The 24175-nt window shown below is 41.2% G+C and overlaps 1 protein-coding gene across 1 annotated transcript; it reads left to right on the top strand.

The window, feature by feature from the left end:
- The first annotated feature begins 16197 nt into the window (after positions 1-16197).
- Positions 16198-16665, top strand: LOC121388398 (MARCO-like protein). The gene has a single exon (XM_041519706.1). The coding sequence runs from the start codon at positions 16198-16200 to the stop codon at positions 16663-16665; it is 468 nt and encodes a 155-aa protein (XP_041375640.1).
- Positions 16666-24175: the final 7510 nt, after the last annotated feature.

Here is a 24175-nt window from a genome sequence, read left to right on the forward strand (position 1 = left end):
TTAAACATTCATTCATTCCAATTCTTTCTTATTTCACAATTGTTTGTTTTAATTATTATTATTAGGCATAGTACAGTGAATGCAATAATTTATAGTTTTTAATTTCATCTATTTAGAAATGTCATTAATTACACATGCCTAGTCTTTGTTTCAAAGATGAGCAGTTGGAAATTATTTGTGTTGAAACATTTACATATTAGTAATTTTTAATGGTCGGGTCTGTTTTCACAGTTCTATTCATCACTGAAACCAATAATTGTTAATTGTTAAACTGTCAGTTGGAGTGGCCATTTCGAAAGGCATGTTACTGAATAGACATTCGTCAATATAAAAATGTGAACGCAACGCAGACGCAAGTAGGCGCACACGTGCGTTTTTAGACGGATGCGGCAGGAGACGGATGCGTTTGTGCGTCTAAAATCAAACATGTTTGATATTTGAAAAATCGACGCAGCGCTAAAAAACGCAACGCAGAGGGGGTCGCACACTTGCGTTTTTACTGCGTTTGTACGGATGCGTTTTTTAACGCAAGACGCATGCGTTAAAAAAACGCTCGTCTGCGCCGGGCATAAAACAAATGTACAGAGGCCTATAATTTACCATTACATAATTCTATATGTATGTATTGAGGTTTTTTGTTTTTATTTGTATTTTATTTGTATTTTCTTATTATTTCTTTAATAATATATGTAATTTTTGTTGTAGATAAAATAAGATATATGGTTTGCATCCTGTCCCGTGTGCTAACGTTTTCTGTAAGTGTAGGTTACTATTACTGTGACGTCGATTAGTGTTACTGTGACGTCGATTAGTGTTACTGTGACGTCGATTAGTGTTACTGTGACGTCGTTTAGTTTTACTGTGACGTCGATTAGTGTTACTGTGACGTCGATTAGTGTTACTGTGACGTCGTTTAGTGTTACTGTGACGTCGTTTAGTGTTACTGTGACGTCGATTAGTGTTACTGTGACGTCGATTAGTGTTACTGTGACGTCGATTAGTGTTACTGTGACGTCGATTAGTGTTACTGTGACGTCGTTTAGTGTTACTGCGTTACTGTGACGTCGATTAGTGTTACTGTGACGTCGATTACTATTACTGTGACGTCGGTTAGTGTTACTGTGACGTCGTTTAGTGTTACTGTGACGTCGGTTAGTGTTACTGTGACGTCGGTTACATTTACTAATAGCCGAAAGATGTGGAGTGCTGTATGTACTAAAATTTTCTGTAGATTCCCATTGCGATACTTGGTCAAGAGAGTGAGATAAGAAACCCGATCTCTGACGAAGGTTGCTTTTAAGCTTGGTTTCCATGAACTCTGTAACAGATCGGTAATCGACGAAGACTGACGAAAAAGTTCAACTTTGTTTTGTTTAACGACATCACTAGAGCACATTGATTTATTAATCATCGGCTACTGGATGTCAAACATTTGATAATTTTGACATGTAGTCTCAGAGAGGAAACCCGCTACATATTCCCATTACTAGCACGGAGTCTTTTATATGTACCATCCCAGAAACAGGATAACACATACCACAGGCAGGATAGCACATATCACGTCCTTTGACATTCGAGTCGTGGTGCACTGGCTGGAACGAAAAATTACCCAGTGGGCCATCGACGGAGACGGATATTGGATCGAGCGCGCATCGGGCGAGTGCTTTATCACTGAGCCACATCCACACACACACACATACCCACCCCACTCGACTGATGTAAAACCAAAGAAACATTTTATAGTAATACGGTCTGCGTCGGTTCTACGACCGATCTGTCTGACGCAGACCGACTGCGACAGTAAAAATTTCCACAAAAATGTCATGGATGTAGGCGTGGGGGGGGGGGGGGGTCCAACGAACCCTCCCCTCTCCTTGCTGAGGCTAAAATATTTTTTACGCGCCTCATATGTATGTGTCCACGGAAACTGTATACAAAAGTGTTCGCTAGGTTCATATTCTGCGACGTTCTGCTGGCTAGTTTACGGGAACCAGGCTCAAGTGATTGTCGGTGGTAAAGGATATTTCGGCTACAGCTGGTCACAGAAGGAACTTCAAATTAGCAGAGCCTTTCAAATACCAGTCGTGGAGCAGCGGTTTGAGTGGAAAACAAGTGATCACTTGCACGAATACACGTGATCATTTCTGATATATGTTGAGCGGGAAAGGGGGGTATAAAACACATTGTGTTAAAATTATGTGCTGTAGTGTTGGTATATAAAATACAACTACTGTCCTATATAGTCGGCAGTGGGAAAGTCAGTTGGTAGAGTGCTGAAATCACACAGAGAACCACAGGTTCTAATCCACTTACTGGACGGTGATTTTGATGCTGTGTTATATATTTATAGCCCATGTGATACTACAAAAGTAACCTACTTGCATTGCATATTTCGTAAAATTAGCCTGTTGAGTATTACGTATATTCGCAAAAGATTACGTATTACTAATTACACTGGGCATCCTGGTAGAATTATGTCATTTCCAATCTCATACTTTCAAACGTAGTAAACAAATTAATAATGTTGAAGTGAAAACTGTAAACGGCGTCATCTTATAAAGTAAAAAAAAAAAAAAAGTTAATATAATAATTTTACGACTTCACAGACGTTCTATATCCAGACAATTAGATTACTCGTGACGTAAGCAGGACTTTTTTTTTCCTTGCGGATATTGATGATAATTTGTTTGTGCGCTAAGGCAGGGGTCCGGAGAGCTTGGTATGTTGATTCGATTACGACATGCGTTTTGCTCTACGTTAAATGTGTGTGTGTGTGGGGGGGGGGGGGGGGGTTCATGGGTTTTGTTTTTGTTTTTTGTTGTTAGTTGTTGTTGTTATTGTTTGTTTTGTTGTTGTTATTTTTGCGGGGTATGTGGTAAGGAAGTTGCGGGATTTTTTCTTCTTTATAAAATAAAAATCTTTTCACCAAAACAAATCAGACTTTGTCTTTGTTGTACTCACTTGTTTTAAATAACGTAATTAAATATGATCAAACATATATTATAATGAAGCATGACGTAACTCAGTAGTTGAACAGCGCATGTGTGATAGTAGGTCTGCGCGTGTGCAGGGGTAGGGATTTGGGGATTAAATCCCCTCCCCCGCTCCAATATTATCCAACGACACGACACGACACGACTCGACACGACACGACACGACTGGAACACATTGATTTATTAATCATCGGCTAGTGGATGTCAAACATCTTTGTCATTTTTACATATAGTATTAGAGAGGAAACCCGCTATATTTTTCCATTAATAGCAAGGGATCTTTTATATACACTATCCCACGGACAGGATAGCACATACCACAGCCTTTGATATACCAGTCGTGGGCCCACCGACGGGGGTCGATCCCAAGCCGACACCGCATCAAGCAAGCGCTTTACCACTGGGCTGCGTCCCGCTCCTAGTCCTGTCAGCATATGTGTCGGAAACGAGGTGTGGTGGGGAGGGGCGGAGGTTTTGGAAAGGCACACCAAGTCTGATAATAATACATTGCTCCCTGGCCCCAGTTGAAAATTAAATTGAAATGTAACTGCCCCAACCCCGGCTAGACCAAATGTAGCGGGTTTTCTCTAAGATTATGTGTCAGATTTACCAAATGTTTGGCATTCATTAGCCGACGATGAATTAAAGTACTGTCGGAAATTGAAATAAAAATGATTTTCGTCGATTATTTCTTTCATATTAAACTGACAAGTAAATATTTTGTAAATACCCATTCAGTGATGCTCTACCTAATTTAGCATTTACTTGTTTGGGCTCTCATTGATGTACAAGGTGGTGTTTACTCTTGAAATTAAACAAGATATCAGTAAACAAGTTTTTGTGACCTTTATTGGAAAAGACTATAACACATTTTGATATTGTCAGTTTCATTCACCCTTAAACAAACTTTTAATTTAAAACTGCAAGTTAACTGATTCTTTTGAATTGCAGCATAAATTATTAATTATGACAAGCATATTTATTGGATATAAATTCAATATAAGTACATGAGAAATTTACACAATCTTGCAACAATTTAAAGGTGCTATATCATAGTTATATGCCAGAGCTGTGATAAAGATTCTCCAATAAAATATATTTTCTACCAGTAGATAAAATTATTTCCTATAATCATTTATGGGCATATTGTTAAAGGTGTCTTCTTTAAATGTTAAATCAAAATTATATATATATATATATATATATATATATATATATATATATATATATATATATATATATATATATATATATACATATCTAAAATGATTTGTAATAGCTGTCATTGTGCAACATTGAGATAGCACCTTTAATACCGGTATAATGGATCACTCATAATGGTTCTTGACAGTTTTGCTAAAAAGTTACTTATAAAATTAATGACTACAAATATTTTGTTTTGGAGGGGATAGGGGTAAACCTTCATCAGAAACAGTCCCTCACATATTTTAACAGCAATGAAACTGACACACGTTGACCAATTTTTTTTATAGTCTGTTCCAATAATGTGCACAAATCACCTGTTTACTGACATTTTTCTTTTAATTTCAAGAGTAAACACCACTTTGAACATCAATGAGCGCCCAAACAAGTAAATGCTAAATTAGGTAGACTATCATTAAATAGATATTTACAAAATATTTACTTGTCAGTTTAATATGTAAGAAATAATCGACGAAAATAATTTTTATTTTATTTCCGACAGTACTATAGTCAATGTGCTCTATTGGTGTCATTAAACAAAACAAATGTATTACATTATATAGTTTTCAGAAGAAAAGCGCTATGTTTCCATTTGCAGCAACGAATTTATTTTTAATATGTATTTTCCCACATATAGGATAGTACATATCACAGGCTTTGATATACCAGTCGTGTTGCACAGATTTTCATTGAGGGGAGGGGTGGGGTGGGGGGTCCGAAAAACAAGTTCGATCCTACGACCCATGCACGTGAGGCGAGCGCGATATCTAGTGAGGTAAATCACACTTCGATTAGCCTCATCAAATAATACGGCTCGTAACGCGCATGAAACTTGATTTTATATCCCAGTAATTTTAAATAAATGAGTAGCATAGCACTCTCCTTGTGTTGTTGTCGTTAGTCTGATATTTATTTCGTAATACTTGTTATATTTTTTTCGCGACATCTGTTTCCTTAATTATGTTATATTGATAAAAAATAAATACACCATTACATTGCGTGTGAAAATACTAACAAGTAAACAGGAAAGAGAGTGTGAGTGAGTGTGTGTGAGAGAGAGAGAGACACACACACACACACACACACACACACACACAGAGAGAGAGAGAGAGAGAGAGAGAGAGAGAGAGAGAGAGAGAGAGAGAGAGAGAGAGAGAGAGAGAGAGAGAGAGAATAGCGAATCTGATATTTATTTCGCGACATCTGTTTCCTTAATTATGTTATATTGATAAAAATAAATACACCATTACATTGCGTGTTGAAAATACTAACAAGTAAACAGGAAAGAGAGTGTGAGTGTGTGTGTGTGAGAGAGAGAGAGAGAGAGAGAGAGAGAGAGAGAGAGAGAGAGAGAGAGAGAGAGAGAGAGAGAGAGACAGAGACAGAGAGAAAGAGAGACAGAGAGACAGAAAGACAGCGAGAGAGACAGAGACAGAGAGACAGAGCGAGAGAAAATGAATCTCTACATATTTCCTGTTGGTATTCTATATCATGACTGTATTTTCTGCTCCAGTAATATTAATAAATGCACTGATCCTATTTATAAGTTGTGAGTCCGAGTTCCGGTGCGTATTTCACCACAGTTGCGTGTGTGACTTTTGTGTCTGGGTCACAGTGACCTGGCCGCCGCCGTATGCTGTGTTTCATCTGTTTTATAATATAACGGGAATTAGGTTACCGCGTGTTTTCATTGTTCTTTACCTAGCTTGGTGTGTTACGGTGTCCCAATCCTTGAACAAATATGTGCGATAATGTTAATAAATCAATATCGGTGATGGGTCGAGAAGGAAATAGAGCAGTATTTGAAAAAAAAAATGAAAAAAAAAAAAGTTGTCACGGACAAATTACGTAAGCAGTTAAGAGCCGGCCTCCTGCCCGCCGTGACAACACATAGCGATACGCCCAGATACACTTCCGTTACTAGATGAATGCGCACACATTATCATGATATCACGATGACATTCGTAACACCACGTACCTGGCTGTTTTCGGGTGGATCTTTTGGGTTCATCAGGCGCGTATGCAGGAATTTTGTGCAGGGGAAGGTGGTGGTGGTGGTGGTGGTGGGGGTGGGGGGGGGGGGGTCTAGACTGGCAACCGAAGTTTATAGGGGCGAAGGTCAAATCAAACTTCCCGGGAAAATATACAAAAATGTATTTAGAAATGTTTGCTTGAGAGGGGTGGGTGGTGGTGGTGGTGGGGGTGATCAACGCCCCGAATCCGCCCTTGGACAAGCACATGTTCACTTGGATCTTCACTGACTGTCTAATACAATCCGAACCTGTACATCTATAGGCGCAGGAATCGAGGGGTGAGGAAAGCACTGCCCCTCCCCCAACCCTGAGATAATATAGCTGAAAATGAAATTAATCTATTACCCACATCCCCCCACACATTTATAAAAGTAAATTATTCTAAATTGTGTACTGTGAAGATACACCCCACCCTGGTCTGCCCTGGGAAAATATAGCGGGTTTCGTCTATGTGTCACAGTAACCAAATATTTGACATCCAATAGCCGATTATTAATAATCTTGATCTAGTGGGGTCGTTAAACAAAAACAAAAGATACAATCTAGAAAACATATTTATTGCTAGCGATTAAAATTAGAGATCGGGTATTGCAGAAACATGTTGAATATAACTTGCATCACTTTTATTTGTACATGACTATTATTTATTATTAGTTAATCACACACACCACTGCTTTGAACTTGTTAGATATGTAACAATACAATACAATGCAATCTTTATTGCAACCTTTGTATGTGTACATTGGTTAAGGGGGGATTTTCCCATAAAAAAAGCCCAAACATATGAACTAGATATAACAACAACAAACAACAGCGATTTAATATGCGATTTAGTATCGCGAACGAGATCCACGATGCGATACATCGATTTAAGGAAGTTGAATCGTGATACATACTATACGAATATCTCTTAAAGGCATACTGTCACGGATTTAAGGACCTTATTTGTCTAAAAATGGATAATAAATGAAAATTACATTAATTTTTGAATAAAAAATCTGGCTATCGCATCACTTTAATTGAACCATGATGGAGTGAAATCCATGTCAGTCCTCTTGGCAATTTTAGTTTTTGGATTATGGACCATTGCCATAATTCAGTTATTTTCGCAAAATATCATTAATCATGGTGGTTACGTAGATGTTTGAATAAAGTACATTTAGGGGGAAATCAAATATATTTTTGTTCAGGTAATACTTTGCTAGGCTATTTAATAGCTCAGTGGTCTGTGACAATATGCCTTTAATGTCACCGACATTAATTGTCGAGGTACGCACCTTTTCTGTTTGGCATAAAATACTTTTTGAGCTAACAGAAACATCTCGACGACCAAACACGCGTAAAATTTGGATAGATATGTGATTAAATGGTAAAACAAAAATCTGCAATTGCCAAAAATATTTTGCCCTATCTAATATCGTATCGTATCTCACGTATTGTGTCGTATCTTACCCCAAGTATTGGGATACATATCGTATCCCTCGTATTGGGATACGTATTGTATTGTATTGCTAAAGTTAAAGTTTGTTTTGTTTAACGACACCACTGGAGCACGTTGATTAATTAATCATCGGCTATTGGATGTCAAATATTTGGTCATTCTGACACGTAGTCATCAGAGGAAACCCGCTACATTTTTCCTAATGCAGCATGGGATCTTTTATATGCACTCTTCAACAGACAGGGAAGTACATACGACGGCCTTTGACCAGTTGTGGTGCACTGGTTGGAATGAGAGAAAAAAACCAATTAGTTGAATGGATCCACCGAAGTGGTTCGATCCTGCGACGCAAGTACCTCAAGCGAGCACTCAACCAACTGAGCTAAGTCCCGCATCGTACCCCAAGTATTGTAATACGTATTATATCGTATCCCACGTACTGTAATACGTATTATATCGTATCCCACGTATTGTGACACATATTGTATCGCTACCTACCCGTGTTGTTTCACCTTCAGTATGTGTACATCAAATATTTATGTATAATTTATTATGGTATGTATTAAGATGATGAACCATAAAACTAAAAGCAAATAAAGAACTTGAAGCCTACAATAATTAGGGTCTTAGTACCCCCCCCCCCCCCCCCAAAAAAAAAAAAAAAAAAAAAAAAAAAAAAAAAATAATAATAAATAACAAATCAGGGTTCGGGGTTTAATATTAGAGGCCTTTTCACCGGGTAAAATCAAAATGGGCACTTAACCATATTTTTCTGGTGGTACAACCACCACCCCCCACCGTTGCCACCCGCTAGGTCCGCCCCTGTAGTAGAATCACTCGTGTAATATCTTGTCTCTTTATCACCGTAAGTACGGGCAGCGATTAGACACCACATCCGGTTTTGGTGTCATAAAACTATTTATAGAATGTGCGCTGCTGGTGTCTGGCAGACGACTGTTAACGTAACAAGGTATAACGGGTACGCGCCACGCGACGCGATCGATCCGCCCCACTGATTGGCACGCGGCTCGCAGTCATGGTAAAGACGTCTGCTTCATTTGCATATTAAGAGTATGTCTGACACTTATAAATTTCAACGGATGCAGACGATTACGTCAAACAACAAGGATATCCCGCATACATTATTTTTTATCTTCTTTTTTAATATTAAATCTTTTTTTTTTCTTCTTTTTTTTTAGTCGTTAACAAAGTCGTTTTTAATTAAACATTAAAACGCCCATTTCAAATCGCCCAATTTCAAATCGCCCAATTCAAATCGACTGTTCTATTATTTAAAAAAAAAAAAAAGTTTGTTATGTTTTGTTTAGCGACACCACTAGAGCACGGTGATTTAGTAATCATCGGGTACTGGAAATGAACTATTTGACACGAAGAAACTCACTACGTTTTGTTTAGCGACACCACTAGAGCACATTGATTTATTAATCATCGGGTACTGCAAGTGAACTATTTGACACGAAGAAACCCACTACGTTTTGTTTAGCGACACCACTAGAGCACATTGATTTATTAATCATCGGGTACTGGAAGTGAACTATTTGACACGAAGAAACCCACTACAGTTAGTTTTTCAGCAGCAAGATATATTGTATGTGCATTTTATCACAAATAGGACTGCACTTCCCACAACCGTTGATATTCCAGTCGTAGGGCACTCGTTGGGAAGGAAAAACATAGTTTAAACAATGGGTCCATCAATGTGATTAAGATGTAAACACCCGAGGCAAGTGCTCTTAGCAAAAAAAGAAAAAGAAAAAAAAGAAGAAGAAAAAAAGTGCTCTTAGCTAGATACGGTCCCTATTTTATAAGTGTGTTTGTTTTGTTTAACGACATCACTTGAGCACATTAATTAATCATCGACTATTGGATATCAAACATTTGGTAATTCTGACACGTAGTCATCAGAGGAAATCTGCTACATTTTTTTTTAATGCAGCAAAGGATCTTTTATATGTACTTTCCCACAGACAGGAAATCACATACCAGTTGTGGTGCACTGGTTGGAACGAGAAACAGTCAACCAGATGAATGGATCCACCAAGGTGGTTCGATCCTGCGACGCAAGCACCCCAAGAGAGCAAACAACCGACTGAGCTAAATCCCGTGTCCCCCACCCCATTTGATTGCCATTATATATATATAATTCTATTTCTTTATTGGCTTTGGCTTTACGGCGGGACGTAGCCAGTGGTAAAGCGCTCGTTAGATGCGCGGTCGGTGTGGGATCGATCCCCGTCGGTGGGCCCATTGGGCTATTTCTCGTTCCAGTCAGTGCACCACGACTGGTATATCAAAGGCCGTGCTATATGATATCCTATCTGTGGGAAAGTGCATATAAAAGATCCCTTGCTACATTAGGAAAGATGTAGCGGGTTTCCTCTAACGAATACAAGTCAGAATTACCAAATGTTTGACATCCAATAGCCGATGATTTGAATTAACCAATGTGCTCTAGTGGTGTCGTTAAACAAAACAAATTTATTATTATTATTTGTTTGGCTTTTGACAGATTATTGAACGATGTAAATCTCTGCTCTAGCCCTTCCTTTTACTTCGCTCCTAAATACGAGATGTGGGCGTAGCTAGCAGAAGCGGATGTGTGTTTGTGTGTGTGGGGTGTGTGTGTGGGGAGGGGGGAGCAATGCCAATGCACTTCGAAAATGCCCATTTTATCTAGTTGGAAAAGACCCTATTTTTGCGTCCCGGTTTTAGTTATATATATATATATATATATATATATATATATATGCCCATTTTATCTAGTTGGAAAAGACCCTATATTTTTGCGTCCCGGTTTTAGTTATATATATATATATATATATATATATATATATATATACCCCTTCCCTCCCGTTATTTTACATTAGACATGACCCTGAATATAGTAAAACCAATTAGTCTGTTAGTGTAATGACATTATGAGGTCAACGTCATGGGTCAGGCTGACCCGACTCTCTCTCTCTTTCCTCTCCGTGTAATGCTATTGACGTTTTCTGATTTTCATTGCCCGGTTCGTCTAGACATGAGAACCAATAGATGTAAATGAGGTAAAAAGTACCGGCGTGCGAAAACAGCTCTCCCTTGATTGCCACTTACACTATACGAAAAAAGAAAAAGAAAATCGAAAACACTGTCACAGTAAAAGGACTCCTGTCTGCTCTATTGTTACTTGGTGTACACGGCCTGACTGATAAAATACCGACACGTTCTTCAGACGTTAGATCCTAGCCCAGAACTCACGTAGAAACAGGGCGGGGCTTACAGTGATTAATTCATCGGGGTTTAAGGCTGGTGGTAACTGGGATCGCATCCCCGTACCGACTTTCACTCAAGAGTGAGCTTTAACATAACGGCTTCATCAATCTGATTAAAATTAGCTCTACTGGTCTACCAGTAGATCTAACAGCATTGCGTGGGCTACAGTGTCCAGGTGACATTTCATCTATAAATAACAATTTAAATATCGACCAATTACACTTCGCCTTTTATAGCGTTATTCGGGAGCATACAAATTCTAAAATATCGGGCGATACTATTTATACAATAGGCGAACTTGTTGGTCTATTTCAACATTAAAAAAAACAGGGGGAAAAGTGCAGTAATAAACTCTGGATTGTATACTAGTATAAACAGATTTTATGACTATACTATCACGTTTTTTTTGTTTTGTCTTGAAACGAATTTTATATAAAATTTTATATTGAAATTAGTGTTCGGCATACTTCGTAATTCACCCGAATCATTTCGTATACCCTCAACATAATCCCGAATGTTTTCAGATTCTTTTCAAATCACTGGCATGATTTTGCAAGTAAGGTTTTTATTGGTCGAATGAAAGGTCAACTGGACATGAGCTCCAACGGGGTGCTGTTAGATCCACAATTAAATAGTAATTAACCAGTGGAGCTAATTTTAATTAGATTGCGGCTTCATGTTCGTGTGCAGGAATTTTAGCGGGGGTGGGGGGTGGGGGGTGGGGTTGGGGTTGGGGGTGGGGTTGGGGATGGAGATTAGACTCGAGATATGCTGCACCGGAAAATGTATTGAAAAAGAAGAACATTTACTTGAGCGGGGTAGGGGGTGGGTGGGGTGTCGGACCCATTTCTTGCATACGTGCCTGGACTTAATCAGAAGCGTATACAGGATTTTTTAATGTGTGTGTGCGGGGGTCGGGTGTGTGTGTGTGTGGGGGGGGGGGGGGGGGGGGTATTTTGAGTTTGTCGAAGGCACCACGTTAAAACCTTTGTTTTTAGGGTTTGTTTGTTTGTTTGATCTATTTATTTTTCTAGATCAGGACATGCATCTGAGACGGGGCGGGATTTAGCTCAGTCGCTTGAGTGCTCGCTTGAGGTGCTTGCGTCGTAGGATCGAACCACCTCGGTGGATCCATTCACCTGATTCTGTTTTTTTCTCATTCCACCAGTGCACCACAACTGGACAAAGGCCGTAGTATGTGCTTTCCTGTCCATGGGAAAGTGCATATAAAAGATCCCTTTCTGCATTAAGACAAAAGTATCGGGTTTCCTCTGATGACTACGAGTCATAATTACCAAATGTTTGAATGTGTTCTAGTGAAGTCGTTAAACAAAACAGACTTTAGACAGACATTTTTGCATCTGGGACCAGTCAAATAGGTTTTGACTTTATTTTAGTCTTTCTTTTCTGTCTAGCTAAAGAAGACTATATATTACATCTCGTTCCAGCCAGTGCACCACGACTGGTATATCAAAAGCCGTGGTATGTGCTACCCTGCCTGTGGGATGGTGTATATAAAAGACCCCTTGCTGCTATTGTAAAAATGTAGCGGGTTTCATTTCTAAGACTATATGTCAAAATTACATAGCCGATGATTAATAATTCAATGTGCTCTAGTGGTGTCGTTTAACACACTTTTTATATATCACACTGACCTGGCTTTTTTTTGTTTTCTTTTTTTGCAGATGCCGAGCTGTTTTGTTGCACACGTATAAATCATTACTGTTACTTTATTTAAGTGCCTATTTCCAAAAGAGGTTCAGGCACATAAATCATTAAATAAGATTAAATTAGAATAAGCACTGCCTCCCCCGTGACACCAGTAGCTCAATTACGTAATTGTAGCGCAATGTCTATTGACAAATATAAGCTTTAAATGCCATAATCTGACAATAAAGTGTACTGGTTACACTCGACGAGCAATATCGAATTATACACCACGTCTAATCATAACACTGGGCACCGCCTATCAGTTACACTTTACAACCGCAACGACACAGGATATCTAGTCGACGTTTACGTGCTTGACTAGTTTCTGTTCTATACTAGTATTGTTACGCCATTCTCTAGTTAATGTATATATTCCTGCTCTGGTGCACTGCTGTCTACTGATATCAGTCTACTGATATCAGTCTTGTCAACAAAAAACTAAATGCATGATGTATATGGTAGTGTAGTTAGTTTAGATGTTTGTCAAGAATTAAATTAAGCGTTAAAGTTGTAGGCTGGCCACACAAAATGTGGAAGGGGTTAGTTAACACTGACGTAGATAGTCATTAAAAATAAATGTAAGTGACGCCTTGTATTTGTGTGTGTGTGTGTGTGTGCGTGTGTGTGTGTGTGTGTGTGTGGTGTGTGTGTGTGTGTGTGTGTGTGTGTGAGAGAGAGAGAGAGAGAGAGAGAGAGAGAGTTTGTGTATGTATGTGTGTGTCTGTGCGTGTGTCTCTCTCTGTGTGTGTGTGTGTGTGTGTGTGTGTGTGTGTGTGTGTGTGTGTGAGAGAGAGAGAGAGAGTGTTTGTGTATGTATGTGTGTGTCTGTGCGTGTGTCTGTGTGTATGTGTGTGTGTGTGTGTGTGTGTGTGTCTGTGTGTGTGTGTTTGTCTCTGTGTGTGTGTCTGTCTGACTCTTTCTGTGTGTGCTTGTCTGTGTGTGTATATGTATGAGTGTATTTGTGTGTGTATGTGTTTGTCTGTGTGTGTGTGTGTGTGTGTCTGTATGTTTGTGTCTGTCTGTGTGTGTGCATGCATTTGATTGTACGTAAATATATGCTATGTGAGTGAGTGTACTATATATGTGTGTGTGTGTGTGTGTGTGTGTGTGTGTTTGTGTGTGTGTGTACGCATGTGAATAATTGATTGGCGTGTGCGTGTGTGTGCGTGTGTTCGTCAGAATATCTTTGGATAGGTTGGAGATATTTACATGAACATCTTTTTCATATATTTTTCGAACATATTATTTTTTACATCCATACATGTATTTTATGTGAATCTGTTTTGGATCTGGGTCTAAGATGGTATTAAAATAAGTCTGAAATTTGTTTTGGGGAAATAAAGTGCTCATTACCAATAAGCCAATAACACAGCGTTAATATATAACGAATTTAATAAATGAAAGAATACACGTACCCAGGACAGCGTGCTTGGACATAAATTGGATATAAGCACGAAAATAAGTTGAAATGAAATGATAGACCACCGGTAGCATTCTATCTGGGATAATATATCATTAAGAGATTTATGCAAATACTGCCTAATTATATACGTTTATTTTATAGGTGGTGGTTATTGAGAGAAAAATCTCAGCCTATCTCTATTGATCCAATATAAGTATTTTTGCAGCAGCTCTCAGCATCGGTGATTGGAAATCCCCACCCTTCTACCACCACCAGCCCATAAAAAACACCATCATATATATAATATTAAAAAACAAGAAAAAACCCCCAAAAAACAAAAAACAACAAACAAACACACAAACAAACAAGCAAACAGACCCCCCCCCCCCCCCCACTTACAAAACAAACAAGCCAAAATCAAAACAAGATAAAACTTAAATGGTGGGGGGGGGGGGAGGGGAAATATTTGAAGAAGAAGCAAGCCTAGTCAAGGGAAATAACTGCGGAGATCTAAAATTCGTGTTCGATCACTATAAATGTACTTGAAAAGCACAAGCAGTGTTGGGGGGGGGGGGGGGGCGTTGAAGGGACAGTGAGATAGGACGAAATTTGAAGGATTATTGATTACTTTGGGTGGCCGTTTAGGTGTTGGTCAAATAGACGGAATAATGCTTGAACGAATAAATAAATGAAATCCAGACCTTTGTAGCTGACTTGCTGCCTGATACGGACCTTAAAGTTGGTTTTGTTTACTGGTTGGGATGGGGGTAAAAACCCAGTTACAGAATTGGTCCACCGTAAAGGTTCGATCTTGCGACCTCAGGCAAGCGGTGTACCGACTGACCTAGATTGCCCCCCCCCCCCCACCACTGTTCTTGTGTTCACACCATCTTTTATATTTGCCTCTCGCTTCTTAACACGACATTTTCAACAGCACCTAGAACCAACCCTCGCCCGCTACCGACCCTGGTCGGGCTGCCTGTGCTCCCTTGCACATGCCAGCGCCGGCGACCCCCTCTCCCACCCACCCCAAACCTTTTCCTGTCCTGGACGAAGGAGCCAGCGAAAGTCGACACCTGTGCCCATGACAGGCGTGCGCTACGAGTACAACAGCTTGTTCTGAATGTTCACGTTAAAACCTATGACATGACGTAGCAGTTAACACGACTCGCATACAGTGTAGATAACCCACACTATAAAATAGATCTTCGGGTGAATCCTGGATGAATGGATCTCTGGGTGAATCCTGAATGAATGGATCTCTATGTGGATTTTGGATGAATGGATATCTATGTGGATTCTAGATGAATGGATATCTGGATGAATGGATCTCTGGACGGATTCTGGATGAATGGATCTCTGGGTGAATCCTGGATGAATGGATCTCCGGGTGAATTTTGGATGAATGGATCTCTGTGTGGATTCTGGATGAATGGATATCTATATGGATTCTAGATGAATGGATCTCTGGACGGATTCTGTATGAATGGATCTCTGGGTGAATCCTGGATGAATGGATCTCTATGTGGATTTTGGATGAATGGATATCTATGTGGATTCTAGATGAATGGATATCTGGATGAATGGATCTCTGGACGGATTCTGGATGAATGGATCTCTGGGTGAATCCTGGATGAATGGATCTCCGGGTGAATCTTGGATGAATGGATCTCTGTGTGGATTCTGGATGAATGGATATCTATATGGATTCTAGATGAATGGATATCTGGATGAATGGATCTCTGGACAGATTCTGGATGAATGGATCTCTGGGTGAATCCTGGATGAATGGATCTCTGGGTGAATTCTGGATGAATGAATCTTGGATGAATGGATCTCTGTGTGGATTCTGGATGAATGGATATCTATATGGATTCTAGATGAATGGATATCTGGATGAATGGATCTCTGGATGGATTCTGGATGAATGGATCTCTGGGTGAATCCTGGATGAATGGATCTCTGGGTTAATCCTGGATAAATGGATCTTTGAGTGAATCCTGGATGAATGGATCTCTGGGTGAATCCTGGATGAATGGATCTCCGGGTGAATCCTGGATGAATTGATCTCCGGGTGAATCCTGGATGAATGGATCTCTATGTGGATTCTGGATGAATGGATATCTATGTGGATTCTAGATGAATGGATATCTGGATGCATTCTGGATGAATGGATCTCTGGGTGAATCCTGGATGAATGGATCTCTGGATGAATCCTGGATGTATGGATCTCCGGGTGAATCCTGGATGAATGGATCTCTGGGTGAATCCCGGATGAATGGATCTCTGGGTGAATCCTGGATGAATGGATATTTGGGTGAATCCTGGATGAATGGATTTCTGAGTGAATCCTGGATGAATGGATTTCTTGGTGAATCCTGGATGAATGGATCTTTGGGTGAATTCTGGATGAATGGATCTCTGGGTGAATACTGGATGAATGATTCTCCGGGTGAATACTGGATGAATGGATCTCTAGGTGAATCCTGGATGAATGGATCTTTGGGTGAATTCTGGATGAATGGATCTCTGGGTGAATCCTGGATGAATGGATATCTGGGTGAATCCTGGATGAATGGATCTCTGGGTGAATGGATTTCTTGGTGAATCCTGGATGAATGGATCTTTGGGTGAATTCTGGATGAATGGATCTCTGGGTGAATACTGGATGAATGATTCTCCGGGTGAATACTGGATGAATGGATCTCTAGGTGAATCCTGGATGAATGGATCTCTGGGTGAATCCCGGATGAATGGATCTCTGGGTGAATCCTGGATGAATGGATATTTGGGTGAATCCTGGATGACTGGATTTCTGAGTGAATCCTGGATGAATGGATCTCTTGGTGAATCCTGTATGAATGGATCTTTGGGTGAATTCTGGATGAATGGATCTCTTGGTGAATCCTGGATGAATGGATCTCCGGGTGAATACTGGATGAATGGATCTCTAGGTGAATCCTGGATGAATGGATCTTTGGGTGAATTCTGAATGAATGGATCTCTGGGTGAATCCTGGATGAATGGATATCTGGGTGAATCCTGGATGAATGGATCTCTGGGTGAATGGATCTCTGGGTGAATCCTGGATGGATGGATCTCTGAATGAATCCTGGATAAATGGATATCTGGGTGAATCCTGGATGAATGGATCTCCGGGTGAATCCTGGATGAATGGATCTCCGGATGAATCCTGGATGAATGGATTTCTATGTGGATTCTGGATAAATGGATATCTATGTGGATTCTAGATGAATGGATATCTGGATGCATTCTGGATGAATGGATCTCTGGGTGAATCCTGGATGAATGGATCTCCGGGTGAATCCTGGATGAATGGATCTCCGGGTGAATCCTGGATGAATGGATCTCTGGATGAACCTGGATGTATGGATCTCCGGGTGAATCCTGGATGAATGGATCTCTGGGTGTATCCCGGATGAATGGATCTCTGGGTGAATCCTGGATGTATGGATCTCCGGGTGAATCCTGGATAAATGGATCTCTGGGTGAATCCTGGATGAATGGATATTTGGGTGAATCCTGGATGGATGGATTTCTGAGTGAATCCTGGATGAATGGATCTCTTGGTGAATCCTGGATGAATGGATCTTTGGGTGAATTCTGGATGAATGGATCTCTGGGTGAATCCTAGATGAATGGATCTCTGGGTGAATCCTGGATGAATGGATCTCCGGGTGAATCCTGGATGAATGGATCTCCGGGTGAATCCTGGATGAATGGATCTCTGGGTGAATCCTTGATGAATGGATCTCCGGGTAAATCCTTGATGAATGGATCTCCGGGTGAATCCTGGATGAATGGATCTCCGGGTGAATCCTGGATGAATGGATCTCCGGGTGAATCCTGGATGAATGGATCTCTGGGTGAATCCTGGATGAATGGATCTCTGGGTGAATGGATCTCTGGGTGAATCCTGGATGGATGGATCTCTGGATGAATCCTGGATAAATGGATATCTGGGTGAATCCTGGATGAATGGATCTCCGGGTGAATCCTGGATGAATGGATCTCCGGGTGAATCCTGGATGAATGGATCTCCGGGTGAATCCTGGATGAATGGATCTCCGGGTGAATCCTGGATGAATGGATCTCCGGGTGAATCCTGGATGAATGGATGTCTGGGTGAATCCTGGATGAATGGATCTCTGGGTGAATGGATCTCTGGGTGAATCCTGGATGGATGGATCTCTGGATGAATCCTGGATAAATGGATATCTGGGTGAATCCTGGATGAATGGATCTCCGGGTGAATCCTGGATGAATGGATCTCCGGGTGAATCCTGGATGAATGGATCTCCGGGTGAATCCTGGATGAATGGATTTATGGGTGAATCCTGGATGAATGGATCTCTGGGTGAATCCTGGATGAATGGATCTCTGGATGGATTCTGGATGAATGAATCTCTGGATGGAATCTGGATGAATGGATCTCTGTGTGGATTATGGATGGTGAGATAATGATTGCGTGGACAGATGGTTTCTGTTGACAGATATACAGTAATACTTTGCAAAAATAAATAAAAAAACAAAGAAAATGTGGGGAGGGTTACTTGTTTTTTTCAAAGAGAGTGACAGCGCCCCACCTCCCCCCTCATTTAAAACATTTAAAACTAGACTCCCAAAATATTGCTCACCAGAGCAATGAAAATTGCGTTTGAGCCTCGTCCCCCACCCCCACCCCAACCCCCCAACAAAATCCACAAAAGAGCATGCTCTCGCATCCCCCTAAATAGTTTGACCCATCCCAAACTTGAAATATTATTTCTGTTGGCCGGTGGGGGGAGGGGGGAAGCTGTGACTTAATTGTAATGCACATTTTGTTTTATTCTAAAAGATAAACCTATCAGTTTTTGACGAGTCGAAGGATAAACCGGGTTAACCCCTTGATAAATGTGCACCTAAACTTATGCAGACAGCATGATAGAAACAGCTGTTGACGAGTCTATAAAAAGGTGCGCACGTGCGAGCTATCTGCAGAAGCCATTATGATAATGTGTGTATGCTTGATGGGCTTTATAAACACATGCAAACCAGCTGATACACAGGTTGCGTCGGTGTGTTAAAGAAGATCGTGGGAACAAACGGAACGGAGTAAGAAAAAAATAAAAAGAAGCCCAGGTGCAAGAATTTTACCGGAGGGGGCGGGGCGGGGGAGGGGATTGCTGGGCGAGGCGGGGGAGGGGTTGCTGGGCGAGGCGGGGTTTATATGGTGGCGCGCGAAGTGGGTCAAGACATGTTCTCTTGGAGAATGTATTGAATTTTTTTTTTAATTTATGGTTATATGGCGTCAGACATATGATTAAGGACCACACAGATATTGAGAGAAAGAAAGAAAGAAAGAAATGTTTTATTTAACGACGCACTCAACACATTTTATTTACGGTTATATGGCGTCAGACATATGGTTAAGTACCACACATATTTTGAGAGGAAACCCGCTGTCGCCACTACATGGGCTACTCTTTCCGATTAGCAGCAAGGGATCTTTTATTTGCGCTTCCCACAGGCAGGATAGCACAAACCATGGCCTTTGTTACACCAGCTGTGGAGCATTGGCTGGGACGAGACCACTCCTGTACAAGCGCCTGAAACCCAACAAGAGAGAGAGAGAGAGAGAGAGAGAGAGAGAGAGAGAGAGAGAGAGAGAGAGAGAGAGAGAGAGAGAGAGAGAGAGAGAGAGAGAGAGACAGATAGAGATAGGGGGGGGGGGGGTTGACACTTACCCCGCACAAGCAAATTGTCTTCTTTTTTTAAAATGACTTCACACACACACACACACACACACATACGTACACACACACACGTACGTACACACACACATACACACACAAGCAGATACACGCACGCACATACAAGTACGTACGTACGCACGCACGCACACACACACACACACACACACACACACACACAAATTTCGTTCGTCTCAGTCTAAATCCCTTGCTAAAATTGTAATTTGTGGTAGAAGGCCACTGTTATTTGTGAATCTTCAGATGAGATTTGTGCATGCCAGTCCCTGGCATCCTAAATGCCCACCTGTGATTTAAAAAAGAAAGATACAGGTATTTTTAGTCTCAAGGAAATTATAAAAAGGGTCATAATTATATTTGAATAAAGGTTTAGCCATTAAATTTTTCACAAAATCAACTTGTTTGAAAAATTACCCAATTGATCGCGCCCCACTTTTGTCACAAGGAAAACCCGGTGCATGAATACCAAGCCTCATTACAGCTAAACATTTTGCACTGCTGATGACGAACCAACTGTCATTTTTAAAAATGACTCCTTGGCTATCACCAAGCTTAAGCTATTCCAACTAATTAGCCTTCAAACATGGATCTGTGCAAAACGAACAAGCGAACTATTTGCGGGTATACAAGGGAGCTAACTGTATACTGCTACCTGTATAACATACACTGTATAGCTCTTAGATTTACTACCATTACGACAATCTACTCCCACCCTCCCTCTCCCAACCCCAACCCCCAAGAAAAACAAACAAGAATTACTATTACTATTACTAATACAAATTACTATTACTACTACTAATACAAATTACTATTACTACTACTAATACAAATTACTATTACTACCACTAATAAAAAATTACTATTACTACTACTAATACAAATGGAAGTGTTTGTGTTAACGACACTATTTTTACGTTTTACGTGCCTTTGTTTAAAACGTTTACTGAGATCTAGCTAAGTCGGTAGAGCGCTCCCCTGAGGTGCTTGTATCGTTGGATCGAATCATCTCAGTGTTGTTGTTGGTAAGTTTTAACGTGCATACATGCCACGAAAGCTTCACGCACGCCTGTCATGGGCTTAATCTCTGACTTCGCAAGTGACTAAGTCTAGGACAAGAGGGGGGGGGGGGGGAGTTTGAGGTGGACAGAATTTGGAATACAAGTATTTAGTAGGGTCCAGCGACTGCGCGGACCAAATAGTAGACACCGAATATGGGCCGTGCTCTGATTGGCTGAATTTCGATTCCTTCGGTTCTACATGAAAAAACCTAATTCTACGGAGAATAACTGCATCTAAAATCATGTCAGGACTAGAAAGTTAAACCCCAAAATAAGTTTGACTGCTCGGCCGAAAAGGTTTTAAGGTGATTTGAGCGATTGAACGGGCGCCAAAGAGAAGTGTGTTGGACTATTTATAAAAAAAATAAACATACAAATTTTGAAGCTCAACCAAAAATTGTTTAAAGTCCAACTAAGCCCAAAAAGGAGGATACCTGTCCTAGATAAGGTTGGCGTCTACGGGGAAGAGATGATGTAGTCCTCAATGAAGTGGGGCACCAACTTCCTGAAGTCGTGAGCCCATAGGCATTTCGCCAATGGGAGGTACTGAGCGCCGGCGATGATCTTGATGATCCTGTGAACGGTGTAGTTGTCCATCTCGTTGTGGAGGATCCCCTGTCTATACAAGCCGTCCCGACGCGAAGTGATGACAAGGACCTGCCCGATTCCCCGTAGATCCCCAGGGTGGATGGCGACCTGGTTGCATTCCGGGAAAGTTTTAAATTCTTTCTCTTGGATCCCGCCTGGCAGTTTGTAGGGATCCGATACGTCACCAACCACGTACTTAGCGTACTGGCTCTTGATTTTTCGTTTCGCGAGCTGCCAGTCGTCCCTAGCGGAAGCAGAAGGCCGCGTCTTGGCTGGTTGGTCCCCCGGGGGGGTCACGGCCTTCCGCTTGGCAACTCCAACATCCAATGTCGCCATCGCGGAGTCCCCCGTGGGTGGGGGTCTCGACGCTGAAGAGCGACGGGCGAGAACAGGTGACGCAGGCCGTGGTGCACTGGTTAGTTGCTCCTCTTTTCGCTTCTGCACAGTCGGTGCGGCTGGTTGGCGAGTCGCCTCCTTTCGCTCCGTCTGGATTGGTCGTGGTGGGGGCAGCGACGCAGACGGGACCGCCGCTGGCGGTTGAGCCACCAGCTTTGTCCCCGCCTGAGCTGTGCCTGGCGCACGTTTCTTCTTCCTTGTCCTCTTCCTCTTGGCTGTGGCCGCGTCCCCGTACACCAAGGTCACGGTTGCCCGTGACCCGGTGTACGCGACGCGGTACTCCAACAGCAAGCCATAGCTAGCCATCAATCCCCCCAGGTGGGGGGGGGGGGGGGGGGGGGGGGGGGGTAGGTCGAGAGAGCACGAATTCACGTCTAGTCTCATTGCTAGTTCGCTTGAGAATCTCATCTCAGTGGACCCATTCTCTGATTAGTTTTTCTCTCATTCCAACCAGTGCACCAAAGGCCGTAGTATATGCTATGCTGTCCTGCCTGTGGGAAAGTGCATATAAAATACCTCTTGCTGCTAATGGAAAAATATAGCGGATTTCCGCTCTACGATTGCAATTCAGAATTACCAAAATTTATGTTCCACATGTAGTAGGAGTTATCAACGACTGAAAAATGTTCGTATTACACATAAAATTTTGCAGAATATTCATTAGACAGACCCTACTTTTTAAACACTACGACGTATTTTTTTTACTATTAAAGCCGTTTGTACAGTACTTACATTTTATTATTTAGAATATTCAATTTAGTACATGAAGTGGTTCTTGTCATCCAGGTTTTTGTAATGCCCCAAAATGCATTTTTCATAATTCTAAAAATGCACGTTTGTCTGAGAAGTAATGGTTATTGAGACAAGTTCTAGTCTATTTTTGGACCGTATTTCCCCCGTTTAAACATCACATACTTTAGCTTCTCTGTGTTATAAGTTATAACCTTATCCAAATGTGTTACAGGTTTGTAGATTAACCAAACTTACTTTCCGTTTTCACGGACCGGAACTAGGGTCTGCGCCTTTAATGAAGGTTATGACACACGATACGAGTGTCTCGTACCAGAATAGCTTATTGGTAAAGGAAGGAAATGTTTGTTTTTAACGACGCACTCAACACATTGTTTTACGGTTATATGGCGTCGGACATATGGTTAAGGATCATATAGATATTGAGACAGGAAACCAGCTGTCACCACTTCATGGGCTACTCTTTTCGATTAGCAGCAAGGGAACTTTTTTATGCACCATCCCACAGACAGGGTAGTACATACCACGGCCTTTGATATACCAGTCGTGGTGCACTGGCTGGAGCGAGAAATAGCCCAATGGGCCCACCGACGGGGATCGATCCCAGACCGACCGCGCAATAAGTGAACGCTTTACCACTGGGCTACGTCCCGCTCATAGAATAGGCTATTGGATAACAACCGATGATTCGGATGAAATTGTAAAGCTTGTCCTGTCACAATCGGCTATTCTGTTACTCGTAGCGTGTAGCGTCGCCTTTAGAATTCGCTGAAATCGTCTCTGCTTTAATTAAGCATTTCATCCTTAGAAAACTGAATTACTCTCCCACCTCCACCCTCAGTCAATCAATCAATCAATCAATCAACCTATCATTCAGTCAATCAACCAATCAATCACAAATCAATGGAGGTTCAAGCACGTCTTTTGTGGGCACCATAAGCGGAACACTTTTCATCATGTACTTTCATTATTCTACCAACAATATTAGCTGTAATCCATGTAAACATGCGTGGCGATTCGTTGGCAACCCTATATAGCTATATAGCTTTTTGGCTGTAATGCTAATATAAACAAACGTTGTAATCCAGATTCGAACACTTTTGTTCAATTCGGGCCGTTAAGTGCTGAAGACGTAGCAATTGAACCCCACCCCTCCCCCCCCCCACCCCTCCCCGGCCACAAAAAATGGGAGCACGTACGCCTATGGAGGGCACACACGTTGGAGTACCGTGGAAAATGTGCCGAAGGCGAGGGTTAATGCTGAATGACAAACATGTATAAGCAATCATGACTAATAATTATAATAAAAGTTATTAATACACAGTCTGCATGCGACATTTGGCACACACACACACACACACACACACACAACAAACAAACAAACAAACAAACAAACACACACACACGACATTGTAATATAAATTGCTCGATCTATCATACATACATTCATGTGTGAACGAACAAAGGTGTTCTCGGCATGTGGGAAATAAATCTTTTTGATCGAGCTTTTGTTAAAAGCCAGTTAACCGGTGCACTCGAATAAAGCATGTAAGT

The sequence above is a fragment of the Gigantopelta aegis genome, chromosome 14, assembly GCF_016097555.1.
Source record: "Gigantopelta aegis isolate Gae_Host chromosome 14, Gae_host_genome, whole genome shotgun sequence".
Lineage (NCBI taxonomy): Eukaryota > Metazoa > Mollusca > Gastropoda > Neomphalida > Peltospiridae > Gigantopelta > Gigantopelta aegis.

Excerpts from the sequence above, each read along its gene's own strand:
- LOC121388398 (XM_041519706.1), top strand. The coding sequence starts at position 16,198 with ATGAATGGATATCTGGATGCATTCTGGATGAATGGATCTCTGGGTGAA.